General features: G+C 33.8%; 2 protein-coding genes across 3 annotated transcripts; both read right to left on the bottom strand.

Annotated features, from left to right (window-relative positions):
* Positions 1 to 486: 486 nt before the first annotated feature.
* On the bottom strand, positions 487 to 9,955 carry LOC129921680 (eIF5-mimic protein 2-like). 2 transcript variants are annotated; one of them, XM_056004047.1, is made up of 12 exons: positions 9,823 to 9,955; positions 8,991 to 9,055; positions 7,187 to 7,363; positions 6,991 to 7,100; positions 6,741 to 6,806; positions 6,493 to 6,628; positions 4,175 to 4,284; positions 3,327 to 3,497; positions 3,146 to 3,211; positions 2,659 to 2,878; positions 2,221 to 2,343; positions 487 to 1,506 (listed from the first exon to the last, which is right to left on the bottom strand). In XM_056004047.1, exons 2-12 carry the CDS (start codon positions 9,049 to 9,051, stop codon positions 1,475 to 1,477), a joined length of 1,272 nt encoding a protein of 423 aa, XP_055860022.1. In that variant the 5' UTR covers positions 9,052 to 9,055; positions 9,823 to 9,955; the 3' UTR covers positions 487 to 1,474. The 2 variants fall into 2 exon arrangements, with proteins under 2 accessions (XP_055860022.1, XP_055860024.1); XM_056004049.1 differs by having other exon boundaries at positions 9,786 to 9,909.
* Positions 9,956 to 13,758: 3,803 nt separating this feature from the next.
* On the bottom strand, positions 13,759 to 24,000 carry LOC106054829 (probable 39S ribosomal protein L45, mitochondrial). Its single transcript, XM_056004518.1, has 8 exons — positions 23,848 to 24,000; positions 20,384 to 20,521; positions 19,466 to 19,613; positions 18,544 to 18,608; positions 16,422 to 16,570; positions 16,000 to 16,054; positions 15,193 to 15,342; positions 13,759 to 14,765 (listed from the first exon to the last, which is right to left on the bottom strand). The coding sequence occupies exons 1-8, from the start codon at positions 23,893 to 23,895 to the stop codon at positions 14,481 to 14,483; spliced, it is 1,038 nt and encodes a 345-aa protein (XP_055860493.1). The 5' UTR covers positions 23,896 to 24,000; the 3' UTR covers positions 13,759 to 14,480.

Raw genomic sequence — 24,000 nt, 5'->3', positions numbered from 1 at the left:
AAATAGCATAGTTGGTTTTTGAGTTTGCAAGCAACTTGACTTGTGAAAGAATTTTTTTTTTTTGGGGTGGGGGGTTCCAGTTAATGTCTAAGTTAAGAAGTGGTAGATTTATACAAAGCTATAACGTTCAAAATATACCAAAAACTCGAGTAAATGTGTTTAGTTACATTTTAGTCTTCAGAATCCAAGACATTGCCATTCTAGACTTAAGTCAACCAAAAGTTCTGATTTAATACCCAGATGAAGAAATTCCAGGACTAGGTGTCAACCCAGGCATGACAAATGTCGGATGTTCTTTCCAGAGTTGAAGATAATTTACTTTCTAGTCCCAACTTCCTGCAGGATGACAGTGGTCAAGGTATAAGTCCAGCGTGCATACTGCACAACTAGGCAGTCAATGCTAGTTATTCTGTTGACTAAGTTGTATATTTCTATCTAAATAACAATAAAAAATTAGATAGTGAAATAATAAAATCAACACATAGAAAGATTGCATGTTTTATTTACAGATACAGAAAAGGTTTAAAATCACTGTCAATAGTTGGGAAATATTTCTTAAGTAAAATTGTATTTAAATGAGGTGAGTAATTTTACAAGCACTGATTGATGGCTCATACATTGATTTTGAATTGAAAAAAAAGACAACCTTCCACCACCACATTTTCATCAATGACCTCTATGGAGTAAGGCAAAAAGTGAAGAACTGTATTTAAACAGACTCACACCTGCATGCATTCTAGGGCACACACCAAGATAGGTGTGCTATAGGACTGATATCAGACATATTTACATTGCCAGGCCATACAAACTATGCAGCTAACAAACAGTCACTTAGAAAAAAATAAATCCTGCATTCAAAAAAGAATACACATGGTCTAGCTAGTAACTCAAGTTGAAACAAAAAACATTTACAGTGAGAACACTTTTTCCTATTGATTTTCAAGTGATTTAACCGTGACAGGGGAGAGAGAACTTGCTGTGTAATGAGCTGAATGTCACCCTTGAAGGTGTAAGATGGAATAACTCACTTCCCTCAGTTCCAGGGGGGAGGGGGGGGGTTAACAACAGTCAGTTGGACATATTCACATCAATACAATGAAGGTAAAAACTAGAATAGTTCTTGAGATAAACCATGATTAATGTGTACAGCGATAACTAACAATGACTAACGTTCAAAAAATCATGTACATCTGGAATGACAACCTCTTTGACTATTAAAGCTACATAGGTAAAAAAAAAAATAAAAAGTAAATGCTGCAAGTAACCAAATTATGAAGAGTACATTTTTAAAATTATTTCTAAATTTTATATTTCACCAAAATCAATGACAAGCCAATTTGATTGTTCAGAAAACAATATAGAATATGAAGTGCTTTGTGGTTGGTACTACACAAAGTACTGTGAAGTGCAAAACAGATTTCAACTCTGGCCAAGATAGCCATATTCTAGTAGAGCTCATCAATCCAATAAATCTTTAATCTTCATCACCTTCTTCTTCATCAGATTCTAGGAGAAGAAAAATGAAGATAAATATAATTGACATTCTTTCTTGGAAATAATGAGCAGAATAATAATTCAAGTTTCATTTATCAAGCATTGTTAACAAACATGAAGACTCAAAACACAAGTTTTGTGCATGTTGTTTGTCTGAGCTCAATGGGAAGCCTGTACCAAACCATTGGTCCATGGAGCCCTGGGCTCTTTGAGGAACACAAGGAATCATCAACTTAGCATATTTAGACTCTTTCCTTGTGACACCCCTTACCTACATTAAAAATTGATACACCCATATCTTCTTTAAGCAAGTTTCCCAACCAGGGTTAGGGGAAGAGCAGTCTGAGCTGCAGAAATAAATTCTTGCATTTACAGCATGCACTCCATCACAATAGTCAAATAAGGAATCAATACTGATAATAAATAGAACAACAATGCACATATGACAAAATAATTGTCCCTTGAAATAAAAGATGGTGTCCTACCTAACATGTCCCATTAAATTGATACAAACAGAATTAGCTCTTTAAAAAAAATTCTAACACCCGAAAAATGTCTAATAATCTAAGAAATAAAAAATTGTAGCGTTTGTCACAGATTGAATTTATAAACACCTTGGTAAAAACCGGTAATTATTTTGAAAAGCATAAGGTCTTAGATCACTAAGTTTCTTAGACAAAGATGTGCCATAAACACAATTCACGTAAGAAAAAAGTGTAACAATACCTTCTTCTGCATTCTGCAACCATTCGACAAATTTGCTCATCTGTTCTAGGAAGACACTCTTGCCCTTTGAGCTATGGCTGTCCTTGTACCACTTCAGAATGACATCTTCACTGATAACATCATCTGAAAAAAAAAAGGAATATTAAAGCTACTAGAAATTACACATTTTTATTGCGCCCATAAACCGTTTTTTTTGTGTGTTAGGATACTTATTACTATTAGTGAAGCCAATGAAAAAAGTTTCCCCATACCTAGAAATTACTAATTAGATAAAAATATAGTCTTATTATATGTATACCTCATCATAACTGAACATGATACACAAAAAATTCAAACCTAAAAAGACTTCCCATTGAGACTACTCACTTTAGTGGTTTTACTTTATAAAGAATGAATGAATTAATCTAATTTCATGATGAAGACAACACGTTCACTAACCTTTATAAAGTAAAGTGATGATTTTTTGGAAGGATTTTAAGAAATTCATATTTTCATAGCAGAATTCCTGGACTTTAAGCATCAAAGCCAACTCAGACTTAGCAGAGCGGGCTGTTACTTTAAGAAGTGGGCAGTACTGTCGTAGATGTTTCAGAGCCTGCTCAGCAACAAGGTCTTCTTTTTTGTTCCACTCAACAGCAGCCATAACTGAATTCCAAATCTATGGAGGAAAAGTGGACATCATTCAGTAATTGCAGCATTGCCTAATCACCTTTATCCTTTAGTTATTGCAGTATTGCCTAACCTTTATCCTTAAGTTATTGCAGTATTGCCTAACCATCTTTCAGTGAGCAAAGATATTACAAATCAACCCTATTATATAGCAATAGGTCTAAATAATCAAGTAAGAAAGGATTTTAAAATGACTGATCTATAGTAACTTAAGTGACTAATTTAATAAGGTTTGAAGAAATAGGCATAAACTTACCGATATTGTGACCTCTGTTTCAGACATGCCTTGTTTTTCCAACAAATCTGTGACATATTCTGTCATCTGAAATGAGCATATACATTCCCATTTTTAAAACACAGAACATTAAGTTGACAAAATGTAGCTTTGATTACAAAATGATTTTAGGTAAAGTACATAAAAAAAAAAAAAAACATACATCAGGAATAGAGCTTTCATCTTTAATCATATCTGCCAGGTTTTTCTGGGCTTCTTTCTTTGCTTTCGAAGCCATCTGAGCAGTCTGCATATCTGCAATTGCCCCAAGGCCACGTTCCCGAAAGAATGAAGCAAAATTTTCCTGGTTACGCTTATTAGGGGGAAACATTTCCTGTAAAAAAAAAATTTTTTAAATATCACTAAAATGTGAGAATTCTAAATGAGATTACGTGCCCATGGTAAGCTGCAACAAAACCTTTAATAAGGTCTTAAGAAAGATTCATATAGTTTTCTAGGTGCTGAAAGCCCTAATTATTATTGTATGAGATTATTGAGGGCAAATAATATAGCATACACATCTCAACACATTAAATGTGTTTTAGCTTATTTTAGATAAAATATGTACACACATAAAGTGAAGTAGTGAGGTGTGTGTATATATCTAAAAACAATAATCTGACCTAACAATGAAAGACTGATTTTTCAAATAAATTATATTTCAATACATAAATTAGATGTCTGTACTTCAAGTGATGTTACATGTTGGTCCTACTCAGCATTGTTGCTAAAGGAAAATTTGCATTTAAATTTTCATTTGATGATCATGCCATCACATTTGTAAAATATTATTTTATGAAGAACAATGTTAATTACTATTTTAGTAAGTAAATTGAAAAATTACTTTTTTTTTGTGATCCATGGAAATAATTTTTCGCTAAATACAAGAAAAAAAAAAATTGCCACCAAACGTTCTTATACTTTAGCTTTGTTTTACATACTGGTATTGAATAAGACCACAAAAAGCAAAAATAAATGTTATAATAAGTACAAATATTTACTAGTATTTACCATCAATCTAGCATCAATCTGCTGCTTCTTTAGAGCAGCACAAATAGCATTGATGTCCTTTTCTTTCAACCAAGTTGAAAACATAATAGCAGCAAAATCCACTGAGATTCCTATTTTAGTAAAAATTCAGAACAATGATATTAACTGCTGTCCACTATAAATACTTTGAGTGAAACAACACATATATAATATAAAACCTTACTTCTAAACTAATTCATTTTCCACTAAGATTTATCCCTACTTTCAAGACTAAGAACGAGGAACACTCATTAAAAATTAGTACTTAAGACCACCAATCATTAACATACATGAATCTAAGAATTTTTCAGCAAAATAGGTAAATTGTACCATATATATTTAAAAAAAAAATATACTTGTATTATTATAAGTCCATGTAAACTGAGTAATATTTACTGTTCACCAAATTTGATGAACTGGAAATAAGGCTACATGATTAGGAATTAGATGCAAAAGATGTTTGCTTCATAAAAAGGGAAAATTTTGACTAAGAGATTAATTAATCAAATTAAAAAACAAAACTAGTATTTAGGAAGTAAACATAGAAGACTTTTGGCTGCCATAGAGTAAGGTCAGATTTTGTAACTGAAGTTGAGATTTAGAGATTTGACTGTTCCTTTCGTTACTATTACAGACATGCCTACCGTCCCGCATTATGCGGAACCGTCCCGCAAAAGCATCTAAAAAGCTCACATGTTCCGCATTCACGATTTTTTGTTCCACCAAGTCTGAATTCCAACACACACAAAAAATCGCCAATTTTTCATTATTTATTGATTAGTGTGAAATGAAAATACTGAATGCAAAATAAAATATTTATATATATATATATATAGGTCTGTTTTTATTGTTTACATTTCATCTCCTCCCGACCTGGTGTGTCCTAAATTTACGAAGATATGGTTTAACTAGACATAGACATAGATCTAGTACTCTAGGCTCTAGATACTATTACTAGCTCTATTCTTAGAATCTAGTAAGTGCTAATAAGCCAAATGTTCCATTTAAATCTTTTTCTTTTCCCGACAATGACTCTACTAGTAACTAGTCTAGTCTAGATCTAGAATGTGTAGATAGTTAAGATAGTGTTACTGTTAGTAAATCTATTCTAAAAGTAACACTAAACTGGTTTCTTAGGTTTCTAAGTATATAGATATCTAAAAAAAAGTAACTAGTCTAGTCTAGATCTAGAATGTCTAGATAGTTAAGATAGTGTTACTGTTAGTAGATCTATTCTAAAAGTAACACTAAACTGGTTTCTTAGGTTTCTAAGTATATAGATATCTAGATTTTTATAAAAAATACGTTATTTATTAAAAATCTAGATACAGACCTAAATGTAATAAATTTTATCTTAGACACAGTAAGGCTATTTTACTATTTATCTACTTTACAATTTACATAGTCTAAATTAGTATCTAGATAACTAGATGATACTGAATCTAGATCTAATCATCTATCTACACTAATCTATAGAAATAGACTTAGAAGGTGATAGATCTCTAGATTTCTATGTATCATTATGTAATAAATTTAGTTCTCAATAAGTCCATAGATCTAGACAAATATTTAGATCTATAATATAGATTTAATTATTATAATCTGTATTCTTAGACTTAGAGGACTTATTAGATGTAGGTCAAGTCCTAGACTAGTAGACTCTTAAATTATTTTAGATCTAGAACTAGAGACAACTTCTAGAGTGACTAGAGTAGAGCCCTAGTAAATGATAGATAATAAAGTAGATCTAAAATAATCTAGATCTAGTCATTAGATTTAGATCTAGTAGTAACAAATAAAAATAGTAACATTTGAGTCTAGGTCATTAGAATACATTTTTTTTTTAGAATTCATCATCTAGGAGTTAGAACTATTAATTTCAAACATCTACATCTAATTTATAAGAAGCAAACTAGTATTGTTATTAAAGTAATATAATTGAAGTTTTATTTATACTGCGTACAGTATGGCTGACAAACATAAACGCGTTTATGTTCCACATTGAGGCCCAACATTCCCCATTTTCAACCTGAGTGTTCCACATTCTGGGTCTTGGGGGTATGCATGTCTGCTATTATCTTTGTTTTGTATTGTTGGCCTTTCATTCAATGTTATTTGATTTTGTTATTTGAGTGTCACCTCCATTTGACTTATCTGCATGACATAATGCGGAAGAGCTTAACAATGTTTAAAATAAAACAATAGTTGCACAATAGAAATGTGTAACTCCCAGAATTCTTAAGATTTTAAATTTTAAAAAAATTGGATCCTATTTCATTAATAATCAATTTATAACTAACCTTCTTTGACAAGATGGTCTTCAAACAAACTCAGCAAGATGCTAGGTGTACAAAGACCATTGGCCAAAATAATACCAGTGATCTTAGCCAGTTTCTCTCTTTCATCAGCTGAAAAGCCTTTCTGGAACATCAGGATCTAGTAAAAAAAAAACAAATAAAAAGAGCTATTAGTATCAACACAAAAACCCTTTGCTAATTCAAAAAGAAATTCCTGGTACAAATGATACAGCTATCCACATAAAATTTACCTTTTTCAAGTCATCCTCAAATGCTTTTTCCAGATACTTGTACCTTCGGATGAGTTTGTAAAACACCTATTCATCACAAAGTTTTAAAAAATTAAATTTAGTAAACACTTTCACAGCAAAATAAACAAAGTTTTGAGACAAAATATGAATATATATGTACAAACAATATGAAAACCCCCACCTCAAAGGAAATTAAGTTAAAATTTTTTTTTTAGCACAACTTAAAAATCATTTTAAAAAAACAACGTACAGAGTAGAAGTTACGAAGTTTGTCCAGCTCTCCATCCCACCTGAACACACAAATATCTGACCTGACTGGCTTGCCAGAATCAACACTCTCAACTATAAATCCTCCAGGGGCTGAAATTATGATATTAATACTTGTTAACATTAATAAATTTTAGTAATAAAAAAAAATCTAAAATGTAATAGTTAATGAATATTACCAAGAATCCCTCCAGCAAATAATATATCAAAGAGGACTTCTGCATATCTTCTGTAATTTAACTTGGATCCTTCTCTGTCCAGATAGCGAGACACTTGATCTAAATCTCCCCCACATTCACTTAGCCCTGCAATGATGGAATCTCGAAATGCGGTTGGATCGTATTTTTCTTTTTCATCTGAAAAATAATATTTGTGTTAAATGGGACACTTATGATATCACAGAGTAAACAAAATGGTTTGTTTCTAATTAAGACTTAGACTGCTTTATTGATTCTTATGGAAATTTTTTGTGATTACAAGGACTCTTCTCTCATATAAAAACAACACAACAGAAACATTCACATAAATAAAAGACACGACATAAAGAGTTCAGTGAGCGACTACACACTGCATGGATGCAAGCAACGGTGCCCCGTTTTGCGTCAGACAGCATCATTATTCGTATGGCAATGATACGGATTACAGTAATTTAACCTTTTTAGGGTACTTCTAAAATCATTTTAAAATGTAGAAATAGATCTAGATCTCTAGACTTTTAAAGAAGATAAGTTTTTATGTCGACGGATCAAACTTATATAATTAGATCTACTAACTAACTTAGGCGTCTTAGGCCTTGGCCTTACGGATTTGTTTCTAACTTTAGTTTACATTTTTGATAAAAAGTAAAACTTAGGAAAAAAGCACAAGCACTGTAACTTAAGAAATGTAACTGCCTTTTGCCAGCAAACTTTTTTTTTTACTCTGATTTTGCCGGCATGCCAGCTATAGCTGGCGATCTTGCATCCATGACACACTGACATCTTGATCCTTTTCATGTTTTCTGGTCAACAATTGGTGTTGATATAGTCTAACCAAGTTAAGAATTAACTAGTTTTTCTACCGCTCAGTTCTAGTCTTGATTGACAGATGTCACCCACTTCGCAATGACTTGACCTATTTATGATGGAGCGGGTGGTTATAGTCTTCAAAGATTTTTCAGAGACATTTTTGTTCAAAAAGTTCATTTAAATATGGTAGTATTGTGCGTGTCATTTTATATGCTCTTTTTGTAAAGTTGTCTAAGTACTCATTATTAATTTGCCTCCTTCAGTTGTAACATAAATATAGTTCATCTCACGGAGGATGAGATGAGTCTTTGGGATTGGCTTTTGATGGGATGCTTAGTCCATGCAGCTGTTGGTTCCAAAGGAACAGTAATAGTTGAGTAATAGCCAATGCAGTCTGAGGTCACCAGTGCAGGAACTTATAATAATAATAATAATAATCTTTATTATCCGTAAGGAAATTTGTCTTACAATTTGTGCATTACACCAGACAAAAAACATTATAACTATAAGAAACCAAAGTGTGCATTCACACCAGACTCACTCATAATTTACATGTGACAAAGTTTATACTTGTGTTACAAGTTGCCTAAAAGATTCTTTCTCAGTGTTGAAACCCAAAACATTTTCCATGTGACCATGTTTAGATATGCTACGAGGCAGAGGAGATAAGGATTCAAATTCCTTTACTTAGGTATCCATGATTAATGAGCCCATTCTGCTCAAAGCTTTCTGATTTAGGTATGAGATACTCACCTTTGCCCCTTCACCTGTCAGTTTTAACAGTTACGCCAACCCTAATAACTGAGCGACACATGAAGGCCAGGAGTTGATCTGGCAGTCAGAGGCTAATTATAACGTGCAATTGAATTGGAAGCATTTCAAAGGTAGGTAGAGCGATTATATATCCATTTCCACAAATAATTTTACAAGTACTAGATCTACAACCTTAGAAATTATGAAATTACGTAAAACTTACCCCTTTTTCGGGTCTTCAGACGGGTGCCTGATAGTTGTGGTTTTTCTGCCTTTTGACTCATATACCTGTAAAATTATTGAAAATGTGGCAAACTGAAAAAGTATCTAAAGAGTGATTTCAAAATTACAAAAGAGAAACATGTTTCAGATGTATTTTTTTATATTATTAAACTGTAGACTTTTGACTTTAACCACTTTAAGCATAACCAAAGAAAACTTCATGGGCATGGTTGAAGTAGGAGGTTGACTGGTTGAGCCTTTTGTGTTGAGGAGTCTCAGGAGTTGACAGCAATGAAGTGGAATTACTTAAATTTACTGAGCCTCTGATGATGCTAAAAATAATTAATAATACTAAAATCATCCTTCAGCCAGGGTCGCAAGGATGTAGGATGGGACTGTCACTGTCTACCTTTAGGATAGAGTTAAGAGTAGGCTAGAGTCCTAGACCTAGTGAATTGGAATTGTGTTGTCACTGTGAATTGGAATTGTGAACTGGAATTGTCAACAAATCATCAGAGGCCTCGGAAATAGATTATGACTTCCATTTACATTTGATCTATTCAAGAGATCTTGATCTTATCTTATATATTTATATAATATAGATGTTACTTTTAGTAAATCTAGATCTGTATTATTTGTATCGAAATTGGGTCACCAGTGCGTCGAAAGCATTTTTTAAGAAGCCACCATACCATTGAAAAGCGAATTAATTCAATGAAAAAAAATGAAGGTTAAAAAATCATTTAAACGTATACATTAAAAATTATCGTGTTCCTAAGAGAGTATAGTTACTTACAGCAATAATTGTTTACTTATTACATAAATGTGTGTACCTGTTGTTAATATACTGGGATTATATTTTTGGCTAACACGCTCCTAACAGTCGAAGAGGTATGGAAGGTTGATTTCTGAGACTCGTTGAAATCACGCCGGTTGTGACGACAACGATATTACGTTCAAGAGTTTCTTTTTGAACAATGTACCGTAATAAACCGTAATCAACATAAAATAAATAAATAAATGTGATGGAACGCACCGTACGGCGTACCGGCACCTTTTTCAATGTTTTAACGTTTATTATTAATTTACTAGTAGTTAAAAAAAATAGGCAATCCATCACTGAGTAGGCTACTGGCACCAATTTTTTTGCAAAATAAAAAGCACTGTATAGGCCCTATAGCCACTATATAGGCCTATATGTCTATTGGATAAAGCGAGATTTGCACCTTAATTATATAAGTTCCAGGTGACCAAGTCTCGTTCGTTTGAATGATTTTTTAGGAATGCATGAGAGATACTATAGTTTTGGGGTGTAATACTATGGTAGCCTAGCCTACTGAGCCTTAAATCCATTCCAGTGGCGCTACAGCCCATGGAGGGCCCTGGCCTGCTTATAAGCACATCTCTCCATTGATCATATTCTAGCTTGTGCTTCACGTCTCAATGCCCGGACTTTAAGCTGTTGTAGATATCTGCCCGTAGACGTCATCAAGCCACCTTATTCGTGGTCTGCATTTGCAGGGTCGCCTAGCCCAGTGAACAATCTCTGCCCTTCTGTTCTCCACCGACACTATCGAGGTGAACTGATAAAACGTAATCTGTTCCTTTTATTTCAGTCACTTGGAGGGGTCATCATATAGCTGATATATTTTTTTGTTTGGTGCGATTTCCTCATGTATGGCACCTTAGCAGATTTTCTGTTTTTTTTTTGTCAGCGCCCAGGTCAGATGATGCCATGATTTTGTAATTTGTTTTCTTTGTTTTCTTAAATAGCTAGGCCTATAAGTTTGCTTTTAAGTGTGCTGTGTGTTGTAGAAAGCTTTGTTGCCTGCCGCTAGTCGTTCCTTTACTTCTGGTATTGTGTCGTTGTTGGAATGTATCATTCATGCTTCCTAAATATGTAAACGTTTCTACGTTTTCAAACTTGTGGTTATTTATTTCAATATATTGTTCTTCTGCTTGACTCTCTCTTGTCATTAGAACGAGATTCTTCTTCCAGTTGTGTGAAAGCTCTAGCAATGACAGTAGGTTAAATTGTTCCTGTTGGTTGGGGACCTATGTTTTCTCTTCTGAAGAAATCATTAATTGTGTTTGTATACCCCTTAATATTATTTTTCTAGTCAGATTGAAAAGCATGTACGAAAGTGAGTCTCCTTGTCTTAGTCCTCATTTAAATTCCCGCGAATGTTCTCCTTCTATTATGACTTTACTTTTTGAGTTGTTAATGTCATATGTATAAGTCTTGTCAGTTTGTAGGGTATTCCCTATCCCATTTGGACAAGCCAAGCCATTGGACTCGAGACAAAAATACACCTTCTCAACACAATCGTCATCCCAACAGCAACATAGGCATGTGAGACATGGAAGTCATCTGTCAAAATTGAGAATAAACTAAATGTGGCTCAACAAAAATGGCTGAGACGGATTTTGGGAGTCAGTTACATAGATCGGGTATCAAACAAGGAAATCCTATGCCGAACTGGGAGTCGAACACTTAGTGAGGTTGTGACAGAGCGTCGCATGAGGTTTGCGGGACATGTTCTACGACAAAATCAACTATGTAGCCTATACCAAGAGTTGCGATGACATGGAGGCCAATACGAGGAAAGCGCAAACAGGGACGTCCTCGTATTACTTGGCGCCACACCTCCAAGGAGGATCTCAGAACAGTGGACACCAGGTGGGAGGAGGCTTCAGACATTGCCAATGACAGATCTTTGTGGAGACATCTTGCCGCCCAATGCGCCGAACGGCGCGGGAGGACCTAAGTCTAAGTCTTCTGTAATGTGTCCTCTCCTGGTGCTTTGTTGTTCTTCATCGTTCTTATTATTTCTAATGTGTTGGGGGCAGTTCACTAAGGGATAAGGTCCTCTCTGGGTCAGTCCATATTCTCCATTGTCTCCATCATCGATTGAATTTAGGAACTCCTCAAATTATTCAGCCCAATCCCTCAATTGCCCTGCTGTTTTCTGTAATGAGCTCACTATCTCTGTTCACACGTGTCATCTGGTTTGAAATCCACTCTTTTCATGTACATTCCTCGCACATCTCCCTCTCTTGCTAAGTCTTCAATGTGAGTGATCTTAGCTTTTCCCATTCCCGTTTTGTTCTTTCTAACAACTTGTGTGGCCTTTCTTCTTGACCATTGTATCGCTGTCTGATGTTTTCTTTCTTATTTTGATGTCATGCTTTGGTACCTCATCATAAATTCTTTCCTATCCATTGTAGAGGGTTTCTTTAGTGTATCTTCTGCATCTTCAGTAGGGGCGTGAGCGTTTATAAATGTTATGTTGAAGAATTTCCCTCTTACACGTGGTAGGACTAGTCTATCATTTATAGGTTTAAATTCGATAACATTGCCTACTATTTCCTTTTTAACAGCGAATCCTCTGCCTAAGTTGTTGGTACTGCAACCACAATAAAATAGTGTGTATTCCTTAGTTCTGAGAATGTCAGAGTCTTTCCATCTGATTTCGTGTAGTGCTACAAGAGGTATCTTATATTTCTTCAGCACTTCAATGAGTTGGCTAGCGCTCCTGTTCTAGAAAAGCTTAGCATGTTCCATGTCGTAAAACAAAAGTCATGTCCATTTCCAAACATAAGTCGTTTTCCGTTGTGATCAGTCTGGTTTTTCAAATCTGTATCAGCTTTCTTAACAATATTTTTTTTTGACTGGGTTATTAACTCTGCGCATAACCATGGGGGGTTGGGGGGGGGGTATGCGCTGCCATTTTCAGCTCTCTGGATAGTTGCCTTTATTTTCGGATATATGGTCCCATAGCCTTTGTGTATCCCTCCACTTCCTGCAAGGCAGCAGGTTTGATTTGGCCCAAGGTGGGTATTTTATTTCCCCGGTACCCACTGAAGTACACAATGCATTGCAGCTGTTTGAAAAGAATTAAAAAAGGGCTTGTGAGTCCCTATCCCTTCCGCTACGCCGTTCCTCACGCACTCTGTGGATGTCTGTGTTGAAAACATGCTAACGGTGAGTGGCTCAATACATTGTAGGAGTACGATATCCTTTGTGTCCGAACCTCCCGTCTTTCGGGCTCAGTGACCCTAATAGATGATCATCTGGTTTAGAGGGGAGGGAATCTTCGGGCAAGAGGTTTGGCAAAAAACAATAAAAACAACACAAAAGTCTCATTCTTGGCTTCTGGAAAAAATACTTCCATTTGGTCAATGGTTTCAAGTGCACAGCTTCGGTGGGCTGGCGCGCCAGAAGGGTTGCAGACTCTGGCACTATAATAGATGACTTTAAAAAAATTCAATAACGCTAGGTGGCTTGGTTAAGGAAATAGTATAAATAAATTATTTGTACCCTGATAAGAACTAATTGTGTGCATGCAGTGGTGATGGAGTCAACCTTTGACTAATAATAAAGTGTTTGTGTGTGTGCAGTGGTAATTGAATCAACTTTTGACCAATAATAAAGTGTTTGTGTGTTAGTGTGTGCAGTGGTAATTGAATCAACTTTTGACTAGTAATAAAAATGACTTGACATCATCTTTGCAGTTGTAGTTCAACAATTTGAGGGGGGACTTCATTTTTCTCAAGGCTATTCATTATCTTTCAATACTCTTTCTATAGTTTTTCTTATTTCATTGACATTATCAATCATGTATGCAATGAAACGTTTGTCAAGTGAACTGCCTGAGGCCAATACAATTCTTCATTATCTAACATAGCACACGTAGGCATTCAAGCATATTTGTTTTTTAAAGGATTAAAGGTAGCTGCATAATAAAAATAGTGAATAGAAGATACAATTAATGGTGAATGAAATATTTATTACTATTATTATTAATAAAAACCTGTACAAACCAAATAAAAACAATGTACAACCCCAACTCTGTAATTAAGGCAAGAAAGATTGGTTTACATCTGATGCTCAAGTTCAATGAAATATAGTACAGGTATAATATGTCAAGAAACCAGATACAAGGAGCAGATTTAAAATTAGAAATCAGCCTGAGCTGGGTCTGTATGATGTCTTTGGGTCCAGCCATCAAGAAATAAAAATCCTAGAAAACACAAAACTTAGATGCTTGATAGTTTTGTAATCGAATATCACTCTAAATACTGATGACCACAAAGATGAGTAAACTTTACATTATCTACCTTTAGGATTTTTATGTTTTAAAATAATGTTACTTGATTTTAATCTTTAAACTAAGGTTTATTTACATAAAATTTATCAAATATTTTATTTATTTCCAAATTTCCAATGTACAGACCATGACATAATAACTTTATGTTTTTATAGTTGGATAGTAGTGTTTGTCCCAGGATCTGATATCATTTCCATTTAGTTGACAGCAATTGGGTACTGTGATAGCAACATCACATTCAAGTAACCAGTCATACTAGATTTACCGGTATAGCTAATTCCTTTCTTCGTAAAACATTCATATGTAACTTTCTTTCCAGTTCAGCTATAATGGTTTAGTCTTTTATTCTTTCAAACCACACACATTACATAAAAATGCCATTATGCTGTTGCCAACTCTGGCGTGTCCACTTTATCAACTTTTGTTTCCTTAGTGGTTTCTTTATTGATTTCTGCTGGTGGCAGGGGAGAGAACTTAGGGACCTTGTAAGTCTTGATAAGATTGTCTCGAGGTGTCGCAGAATCAGGCAAGATCTTTCCATGAATACGCCACCTGCCATATGTGTCAGATATCCATTTTTCCATAATTACATATTCCACAACTGACTTAGGTAAAATTGGGTCCCCGTACATTAGTCGACCAAATCGATCATAAATAGCTAAAATCTGTAAAAAAAAAAATTTTAAAAATCCAAAGTAAAAGAAATTCTTGAGAAAACAACAATTTCAATGAACACATTACTAGTTTATTTTCTATTTGTTTTGCAAGTTTAAAGTTAAAAAGCTGACTTAATGTTTCGATTTTTAAAAATTGATTAAGGAAAGTTTTGACATTATATTTAAAACACACACACACAAAAGCAATTAATGATTTGTATGATCTAGAATACCTAAACTAGAAAACTATATATATAGCTCTAATCACTCAGATTTATTGTTATTGCTTTTTTACCGCCCTGGGTGGGCCACTTCGGGGGCTGATTTAGACTTTGTGTTTCCACACAAACTGTCTTTGTAAACTGTTTTTTTTAAATAGGGATTTAGAATAAAAAGAGTTCCATTTTTAAAAACAATCAATGTCAAATAAAATTACCTGTTTGGTGTGCAAGCGTACAGTGACTTGGGAGAAAACATTGTCGTCTGTGATCATGGTCTCTGTGCGCACATGAACAACTTTTGGAGGTTCCACTGTTTCAACCAATGACCAGACCATTGTTTTATATTCTAGGCCATGCACCATTTCCTGGAATATAGTATATATAACTGTTTAGTAATGAAATCCCATTGATCAGTAGTATATCATTGACTACTTTCAATTGAACACATCAACATAGTAAAAATGGTTTCTGGGGTTCTCTTTGGTGTTAAATAGCTATTACAAAGTTCTGCCATGGTCACTCATTTCTCTTATTAAACATTTTTGTATAAAAAAAAAGGAAATGAGAAACTACTTTCCACAATGTCAAGCTTTGTATAAGTATTATTCATTTTGAGAACTATTCATCCAATCATCTTCTTTTTTGAAGTACTTTGTAATCTATTTCAGTCATACCCATACTGTAAGGGGAAAGAATGCACATTTTGTTTCTGCTAACTGCATAGTCAAGTTCTAATCAATATTGCTGCAAGTTACATTAATTTATTCTCACAAGATCAGAAAATGAGGTTTACGAAAGAAAAAAAAAGTTCCCTAAAAAAATGTACGTGAGTGATGTTTTGAGAAATTCTGGGAAAAAAAACATCATCAAAGCAGAGGATATTGGAAAAATGATATGGGAGCAGATGAAAATAGACATGTGAAAGGTGTAGTTGTGGTCCTAGGTTCCCTGGGGGTACAACAGGATTAACATTAAGTAAGTCAGGTTGACTGATAAAAAATTGTGTAAACATAAGAACTAACCGGAAATGCCTTTTCTGTGACTAATTCATGCAACCTCTCCTGATTCTTGAAAATACTAAAAACAAAAGAGAAAAAAAAAGAGAAAACAGATCAAGATTAGACTTTATCTTATTAACCCTAGAGTTCTTATTTATGGTTTGAAAAATCCTTAAATACCCTAAGCAAAGAAGGGTAACTCAGAATAAAAAAATTCTTAAAAAATACACATTTGAAAAAATTATTAAAATTTAAGATATAAAACTAATAAATAAATAAACAACTTTAAAATATTAGAACAATATGTCTAAATAAAAAAAATATAGATCTATACTTTAAATACCTTTAGAATATAAAAAAACTTTTAAAAAATATTCATTTCTCGGGTGATTCTATATTTTAATTTTATTTAAGAATACTATACATGGAAATGAAACAAAACTAACTCTTGCAGCAGCATCTGAGCTTCAATGACAATATTCTGAGCCTCTAGTGCAAATTCTGATTCATTAAAGTTTTCAAATTTTTTCAACTTTCTTATATGATTGAGTGATTTTGGACCTTTTAACATACGAGATACAGTGTCTGAGAGATGCTGAAACAAAAAAAAAAAGTGAATTTAAATAAAACAATGAAAAAATTTCTTAGAAAAAAAAATGCTTCAAATGAATAGATCTAGATACTGTCAGAGCTCAACTTTTAAAGATTTCTTATGCTTTACAAGTTTTATTGTAATCAATTCCTTTATTTTCTTTCATAACTGATTGTCCAGGACAATAAATGGCAATACAAATTGTTTAAAATCCAAACTACATGTAATAAAGAAATTCATTTATAATGACAATAAACATTTTTAATCAAATTTGTTTTTAAATTTATAAATTCAATAATTTTTTTTTAGTTATATTTTTTTTCTTTCTTTCATTATAAATTAATCTTATTTGAGTGCTAAAATGCACACCAAGAGACTTTAACCTTGCATTTTCAATTAAAACACAAACACATGCAAACAAACACACACACGTATATATTATCTTTGAGAAAATTATCAGACAAATTACTTAACTTAAAAGAATAGACAGGCCTGCCAAAAAAAGAGGTTCTTGTCAAGGCAAAAGACAGAGAGGGATGGAGGAAGTCGGTCTTGTGTAGTTCCCTAACAGTTCAACTGACTAAGGGAAAGGTGAAGGTGAATTTAAAAAAGAAACTCCAGACCAGTATGGACCCTCTTTTTTTTTTTTAATTCTAATTAAAACTCAGTTTTGTATTTGTTCTACACTACATCTTCATCTATGCAAAAAGTAAAGAACACACAAGCCTGCATCTAAGTGTCAATTTTGTGTGTGTGTGTAAATAATCAACATTATATTTGATACTTTTTTTTTTAGCTGATAAAGAGAGGGTTTGTAATATATACACAGAATCAAGCATAGCCAGTAATAGAAGAAGAATTTAGACAGAATAAAACATTAACATATGAGCAAACTAATATATACACATACTTATATCAGACCTGCCTACCAAAAAAAGTCCAAATTCGTAACGCTGATGGTCAAAATGCGTATTTTGGCACCAGAATGCGTAACACTTGCGCGATCCACTATTTTGTCATATATATATATATATATATATAATATTAGATCTAGATGTCATGATTAGATCTACAATCTAGATCAATACGACAATAGAAATGATATCTAGACTAGATCTGGATCTATGTCTATATAATAAATATAATCTAATCTAAATCTGGGCTCAAGAGTGTTACCGATGCCGTGGATCCGCTACAAACGTAGGTCTACTCCAAACTTTCATAGGCCTACCTTCATCCTTGATCTATTCTATACTAAGAATCTAGTCTAGATCTAGACTAGATGGTAGTAGATGTTATCCATCTAGATCTAGAATCTAGTCAATCTAAAATGATCTAAATCATACTAGATCTACAACTAAATTGGATCTAGATTGTAGAGTAATTACTAATGTAGAGAATCATGACATAACATAATGACTTGCTAGATCTATTTCTGTATAACAAGTTATCTAGATTCTAGATCTAGACTAGATATCTACAATGTCACTCAATGTGTTTTGAATCGATAGCACTTCAATATTTTTTTCTATACAAATGAATACGGGAATCAGGGATTCAACATAATTAATTTCTACTAATGAACTTACAAAAAAAAAAAAAAAAAAGTCACGTTGGTGTATCAGCTAACTGACGGTACCAACATGGTACCAACCCGTCACTCCCTCACTCTCGTGTTCTTCATTTCTTGACTAAATCTAATTGCTTTTAAGAACCAATCAACGTATAGATCTGGACACAATGTGTTCCCCACCTTTTCTGTTTATCCCCCCCCAACAAGACGGCTTAGCGTGACCTCTGTGACCGCTCGTAAGCTAGTCAAGAGAGGGGGGAAAAGATACGAAATGCGTAACGCAACAGGTTAAATGCGTATTTGCGTACTGACGGTCATTTTTGGGAGATTTTGCGTAACGAATACGCATTTTGCATAACGGTAGGCAGGTCTGTTATATGCATGAGTAAAACAATCTACTTACTGATGATAGCAGAGATGAGTGTTTGCCATCCCCTTCTGGAGGCTTGAAGGGCTCCATGACGGAACCTAAACAATTAGCATGACATGATTGAGGCTATGCATCAAAATAATTACCTACTTTTAAAGAATGGATAAAGACTTTGATTTATAGGTTAATAAATTTAAGTAAAAAATTTAGTTAAATCATTTCACAAGATCTCAAACAAAAAAAAACAACAAAAAATAGTTCATGTTCAGAGTTTTTTTTTAAATTTATTTTGTAGCATTGCAGCATGATGATAGATAAATTTGATCCCATTTTAATTTTGATAAAGCCTGTGTTACACTTGAGATATGGTAGAAAAATGTTGCCCTAAAATAGCAGTGCCTAACCATTTATAGTCTGAGAGGCAAATACATTTTCAGAGCCTTGTGTTCAAAGACTCTCTTGAAGACACAAGGCTGAATGTACTGGGGAACCTTACCCATTTTCCTTCAATGTACCACAGTAGACACATGGGTGTCTGTTATAGAATGACGACTTGAGAAAAGGTTGTTGGGGCTCTCTTACAATCCTTAACCAGTGCAATGAACAAAGTTCTAAAGCACCCTCCAATGGGAGTGTTATTTTGCTATTCTATTGGCCTGGACATCTCCCCTAATAAGTGTTTCCACTCGGGTGCCCATTGAGGCTGGGTCAAAATAGAATATTACATCAGCTAATTTGTTAAAATCATGTTCTTTTGTCATCTATTGGTTCAGTGTATTTGTTCCTTACAAATATGTTTTGAATGCTAAAAGTGGGTTATCACTCTACTCATATTATCCCTGTTAACTTAAACTTACGTGCATAAGAAATATTCAGGGGAACCTTACAAATATGTTTTGAATGCTAAAAGTGGGTTATCATACTATTTATATTATTCCTGTTAACTTAAACTTACGTGTGCAAGAAATATTCAGGGGAAGTTCTTGAAAAGTTCTTGGTGGAAGTCTCCCTTCTTTTTTCATTTCCATTCGAAGTTCATCTGGAGTTTTATCCTCCCGATTCTTTTTTTCACTTTTGAGTTCCACAAATTTCGGCAACTCAATCTTGATGAACAAAATTTTTAAATATGATGCAATGAAATTATCATACATTGTATTCTTCCTTAAAAGACAAGACAAAATTTTCTTAGCTCTAAGCCTTTTATGTCATGAAATTTAGATGTGTCTAACATTTAGGACCAGAAGCTATAATCCTAAAAATTAAATTTCATACCACAGCCTCTAGTTCATCTAATGCTAATTCTTTTTTTTTTTTTGCTATATTATGCAAATCAGCTGCACAGTAAGAAAGAAAACAACATATTTTGTTTTAAAAAATAACATTCAGTCCTGTAAGTAAACGTAACAACATATATTTTTCAAGCATCTACCTCCATGAATCTCCCAAACTTCTTGTGAAATTCAGTGTCATCTGATATTCGAATACAGTGACCTGATATTCGAGACAGCACCTAATACAGGAATTATCAACAGCTAATATAACTACTGTACAGCTTTTCTGTTCCTTTCTTTTTCTACAAGCATTTTCCCTACTGATTACATTTTGGTGTGTAGCACATTCTCTTCACATTTCCACTTCTTTGTCTTTGACCATAACACAGCAATGCTGATATCACAAAGAGATACTTGAAGAAATTCATACTGATTCACATAACAAAGAAATGGGGCAAATGAGGGAAACATTTTACTAGTATTAAAATGTCTGACACTTATTTGGATCAGACTGTTTTTTAGAAATTATAATTTCTAAGGTCATAGATCTAGTATTTACATAAAAATAAGACTTTAGTAAACTCAAATTTCTGTTTACTCACTTGTAAAACTTTTTTGCTTCTTAGCAATCGCCATTTTATCAACCAATGTTTGGATGTTGGAAAACCTCTAGAAGGCTGTCTGCCATCTACACCACCAATGTCTAATTTCTGACTAGCCAACACAGGTCGTACTGAACTCTTGAAATAAAAAGAAAATTTTTTTATAAAAAAATTCCAGGCATCTAGATCTATATATATATAGTGTTGTACACTAATTAATCCATGTATAAAATAGTAAGTACAAGACTAAAAAATTAGACTAATGTCTAATCAAATCTCTAAAACTATAAAGACAAAGACTACATTACTAAAAGTAGTTACTAGAGTAGAGTAACAACAAGAAGATCAAGATCTAGAGACTAGACTAGAAGAAACAGTCCTAGATGATAGTAGATCTACTACTAGACTCTAGTTAGATTAACTACAAACTAGTACTAACTAGATCTAGAGACACTACTAGAGTTAATAAAATAGTAACTAAGAGTCTAACTATATAGTATAATATACTATACCGAGTATACCTACTAAGCTTACAAAACTAGACTCATCACTCTCACTAGTCTCACTCTGTCACGACTTACATACTTTGTCACTACTAATGACTCTAGTCTAATACAGTAATTAGTATAAATTAGAATAGAGAATAGTCTATACTGACTAAATACACTGTAACGTGAATGTACTCATGTAGTCTGTACAGCACACATACACAGTAATCACAGTTTTAGTAACAGTCCAGTTAGGGTTTAGAAAGTGACATTCTCAATTTGACTCAAGATCTAAAGACTCTACTGTCTCTAGTGACCTAGTCTAGACTGTCTAGAGACTGACTTACTAGATCTAGACTTAGAGACAGTTAACTACTAACTAGGCTGTCTAGTAGAGTATTTAAAATTATCATACTATTTATAATCATTTCTGTCTAATGAACACGTTAAGTCCTGCTGCTGCAATTTTTACGTATGAATTTTTATAGCTCTGTAAAGGTTAGTCCTAGGAAAAAACTACAAACATCTATAAACTCATCCATTTGTCTATAAAAATAGATATATTTGTCCCTCCCTCTACGTTTTCTTTTTTACATTTGTAGAGCATTAGTGATGAAAGGCAATATAGATCTAGTAATAAAAAAGTTTTAAAAAATGTAGATCTAGCGTTCATTAATGCCAATGATAATAATAAATGAATATTAGTGAACACCCCCTATTTACACAAAGATTATGACATGTATGTGTTTTAGGACCTATTTAGAAGAATTTTAGATAGGTCTCGTTTAGTTGGTACCTAAATTTTCTAAAAAAATCTCCTTTACCCAAGACCTACCCTCCTTCAGTCCTAGAAGAAAAAAAATGTCATCGTCCTACCAGTGCTCTTTGAACCTTTGTAAAACCCTTGTTTTTAGAGTAACCGAAACTAAATGTGTGTCTGAGCTATAAAGAAATGGACCGTAAATACAAACAATAGACTAGTTTCGTCATAGCTATCAAAATTTGACAAAATAGAGGCTCATTTTAACAAAGATTGTGGGGTGTTCGTTAATGTCAGAAAATAGGGGGTGTTCAAAAGACGGAAATTACTTTACTAATTACTAGACTCTAAGACTGTTTTACTATACAGAGTAACTAAAGTGTTACTAAACTGACTAAAGTAAAGAGTAAGAGTAACAGTACTAAGACTTTCAGTTTCAGTAAGAGTAGAGTCACTCTACTCTATAAATATATCACTACTCTATAAATACTTTAACAGACCTGCCTACCAAAAAAAGTCCAAATGCGTAACGCTGATGGTCAAAATGCGTATTTTGGCACCAGAATTCGTAGCACTTACGCTATCCACTATTTTGTCATATATATATATATATATATATATATATATATAATATTAGATCTAAATGTCATGATTAGATCTACAATCTAAATATAGATCAATACGACAATAGAGATGATATCTAGACTAGATCTATGTCTATATAATGAATATAATCTACTCTAGATCTGGGCTCAAGAGTATTACCAATGGGATGCCGTGGATCCGCTACAAACGTAGGTCTACTCCAAACTTTCGTAGGCCTACCTTCATCCTTGATCTATTCTATACTAAGACTAAGAATCTAGTCTAGATCTTGACTAGATGGTAGTATATGTTATCGATCTAAATCTAGTCAATCTAAATCATACTATTTATAACTAAATTGGATCTAGATCTAGATTGTAGAGGTAGAGTAATGTAGAGAATCATGACATAACGTAATGACTAGCTAGACTCTAGCCCACTCTAGCTAGATCTATTCCTCAAATTCCTGTATAACAAGTTATATCTAGATTCTTGATCTAGAATCCAGATCTAGATCTAGATTAGATATCTACAATCTCACTCAATGTGTTTTGAATCGATAGCATTTCGATTTCTTTTTCTATACTCTATACAAATGAATACGGGAATCAGGGATTCAACATAATTAATTTCTACTAATGAACTTACAAAAAAAAAAAAAAAAAAAAGTCACGTTGGCGTATCAGCTAACTGATGGTACCAACATGGTACCAACCCGCCACTCCCTCACTCTCGCGTTCTTCATTTCTAGACTAAATCTAAATGCTTTTAAGAACCAATCAACGTATAGATCTGGACACAATGTGTTCCCCCACCTTTTCTGCCCCCCCCCCAAACAGGACGGCTTACCGTGACCTCCGTGACGGGGGTGACCGCTTGTAAGCTAGTCAAGAGAGGGAGAAAAAAAAAAAGGATACGAAATGCGTAACGCGACGGGTTAAATGCGTATTTGCGTACTGACGGTCATTTTTGGGAGATTTTGCGTAACGAATACGCATTTTGCGTAACGGTAGGCAGGTCTGCTTTAATATTACAACAAGTTATGTAAATACGAACATTTCATTTCTCTTCCTGTCAATTTCTCCCGGCTTCCCCTATTAAACATCCCTTCCATTCATTACACAAATTTGCACCATTATTCATGCACACCATGCTGCGCTACGACCGTAACAAGTAGTTTGAGTTTGAGTCATTTTTTGAGACTGGACTTTAACTGTATACTCAATTAACTCAATACTCAGGCTCAGAATGATGAATGAAGTGTAGTGTCAGTCAGTCACTCTCTCGTCTCAGTGTAGTCAGAACTAAGTACTCTAAGTCTGTAACTGTAGAGTCAAGAGTGACAAGAATGTAGTCAAGTCAGTCAAGACTAGTCAAGAGAGACAAGTGTTAGTGAGTTAGTCAGTTAGTGTTAGTTACTCACTGTGTCACTGTGTGTGTAGACTAGTGTAGTCTGAGTAGACTTACTACTTCTTAGACTAGATTTAGATGTACAAATCTAGACTAGATCTAAATCTAGCAACATATTATTCACTAGAGAGACTATTCTCGAATATGCTAATGAATATCTCACAGAACTAGATGTAGCTCTTGTTAAACTGAATATGAAATAATTTACTATTTTAGCTTACCCAAAATATCACTTGTGACCTCAACACTTTGTTGGTGAGCGCAGCCATTTTGTAAATCTATCTAATACGATTTGGTCAGCTCCGTGCTAAACATACAATTTCATTTTATTAGTCCGCGCCTATTCCCAGCCGACTGGAATGGTGGTTTAATCG

This window comes from Biomphalaria glabrata, chromosome 11 (genome assembly GCF_947242115.1).
Source record: "Biomphalaria glabrata chromosome 11, xgBioGlab47.1, whole genome shotgun sequence".
In the NCBI taxonomy this organism is placed as follows: Eukaryota; Metazoa; Mollusca; class Gastropoda; family Planorbidae; genus Biomphalaria; species Biomphalaria glabrata.
This window is presented reverse-complemented; position numbering and strand designations above follow the sequence as displayed.

What these genes read in the sequence shown, in the direction of transcription:
- LOC129921680 (XM_056004047.1), bottom strand. Translation starts at nt 9,051, where the DNA reads ATGAGTCAAAAGGCAGAAAAACCACAACTATCAGGCACCCGTCTGAAG. An exon ending in ATTTGCTGGAGGGATTCTTG is followed by an intron (nt 7,101 to 7,186) that starts GTAATATTCATT and finishes TCATAATTTCAG; the next exon opens with CCCCTGGAGGATTTATAGTT. An exon ending in CATCACTTTACTTTATAAAG is followed by an intron (nt 2,344 to 2,658) that starts GTTAGTGAACGT and finishes TTTTTTTTTCAG; the next exon opens with ATGATGTTATCAGTGAAGAT.
- LOC106054829 (XM_056004518.1), bottom strand. Translation starts at nt 23,895, where the DNA reads ATGGCTGCGCTCACCAACAAAGTGTTGAGGTCACAAGTGATATTTTGG. An exon ending in ACTCATCTCTGCTATCATCA is followed by an intron (nt 16,571 to 18,543) that starts GTAAGTAGATTG and finishes TTTTTGTTTCAG; the next exon opens with CATCTCTCAGACACTGTATC. An exon ending in GCTCAGATGCTGCTGCAAGA is followed by an intron (nt 16,055 to 16,421) that starts GTTAGTTTTGTT and finishes TTTTGTTTTTAG; the next exon opens with TATTTTCAAGAATCAGGAGA.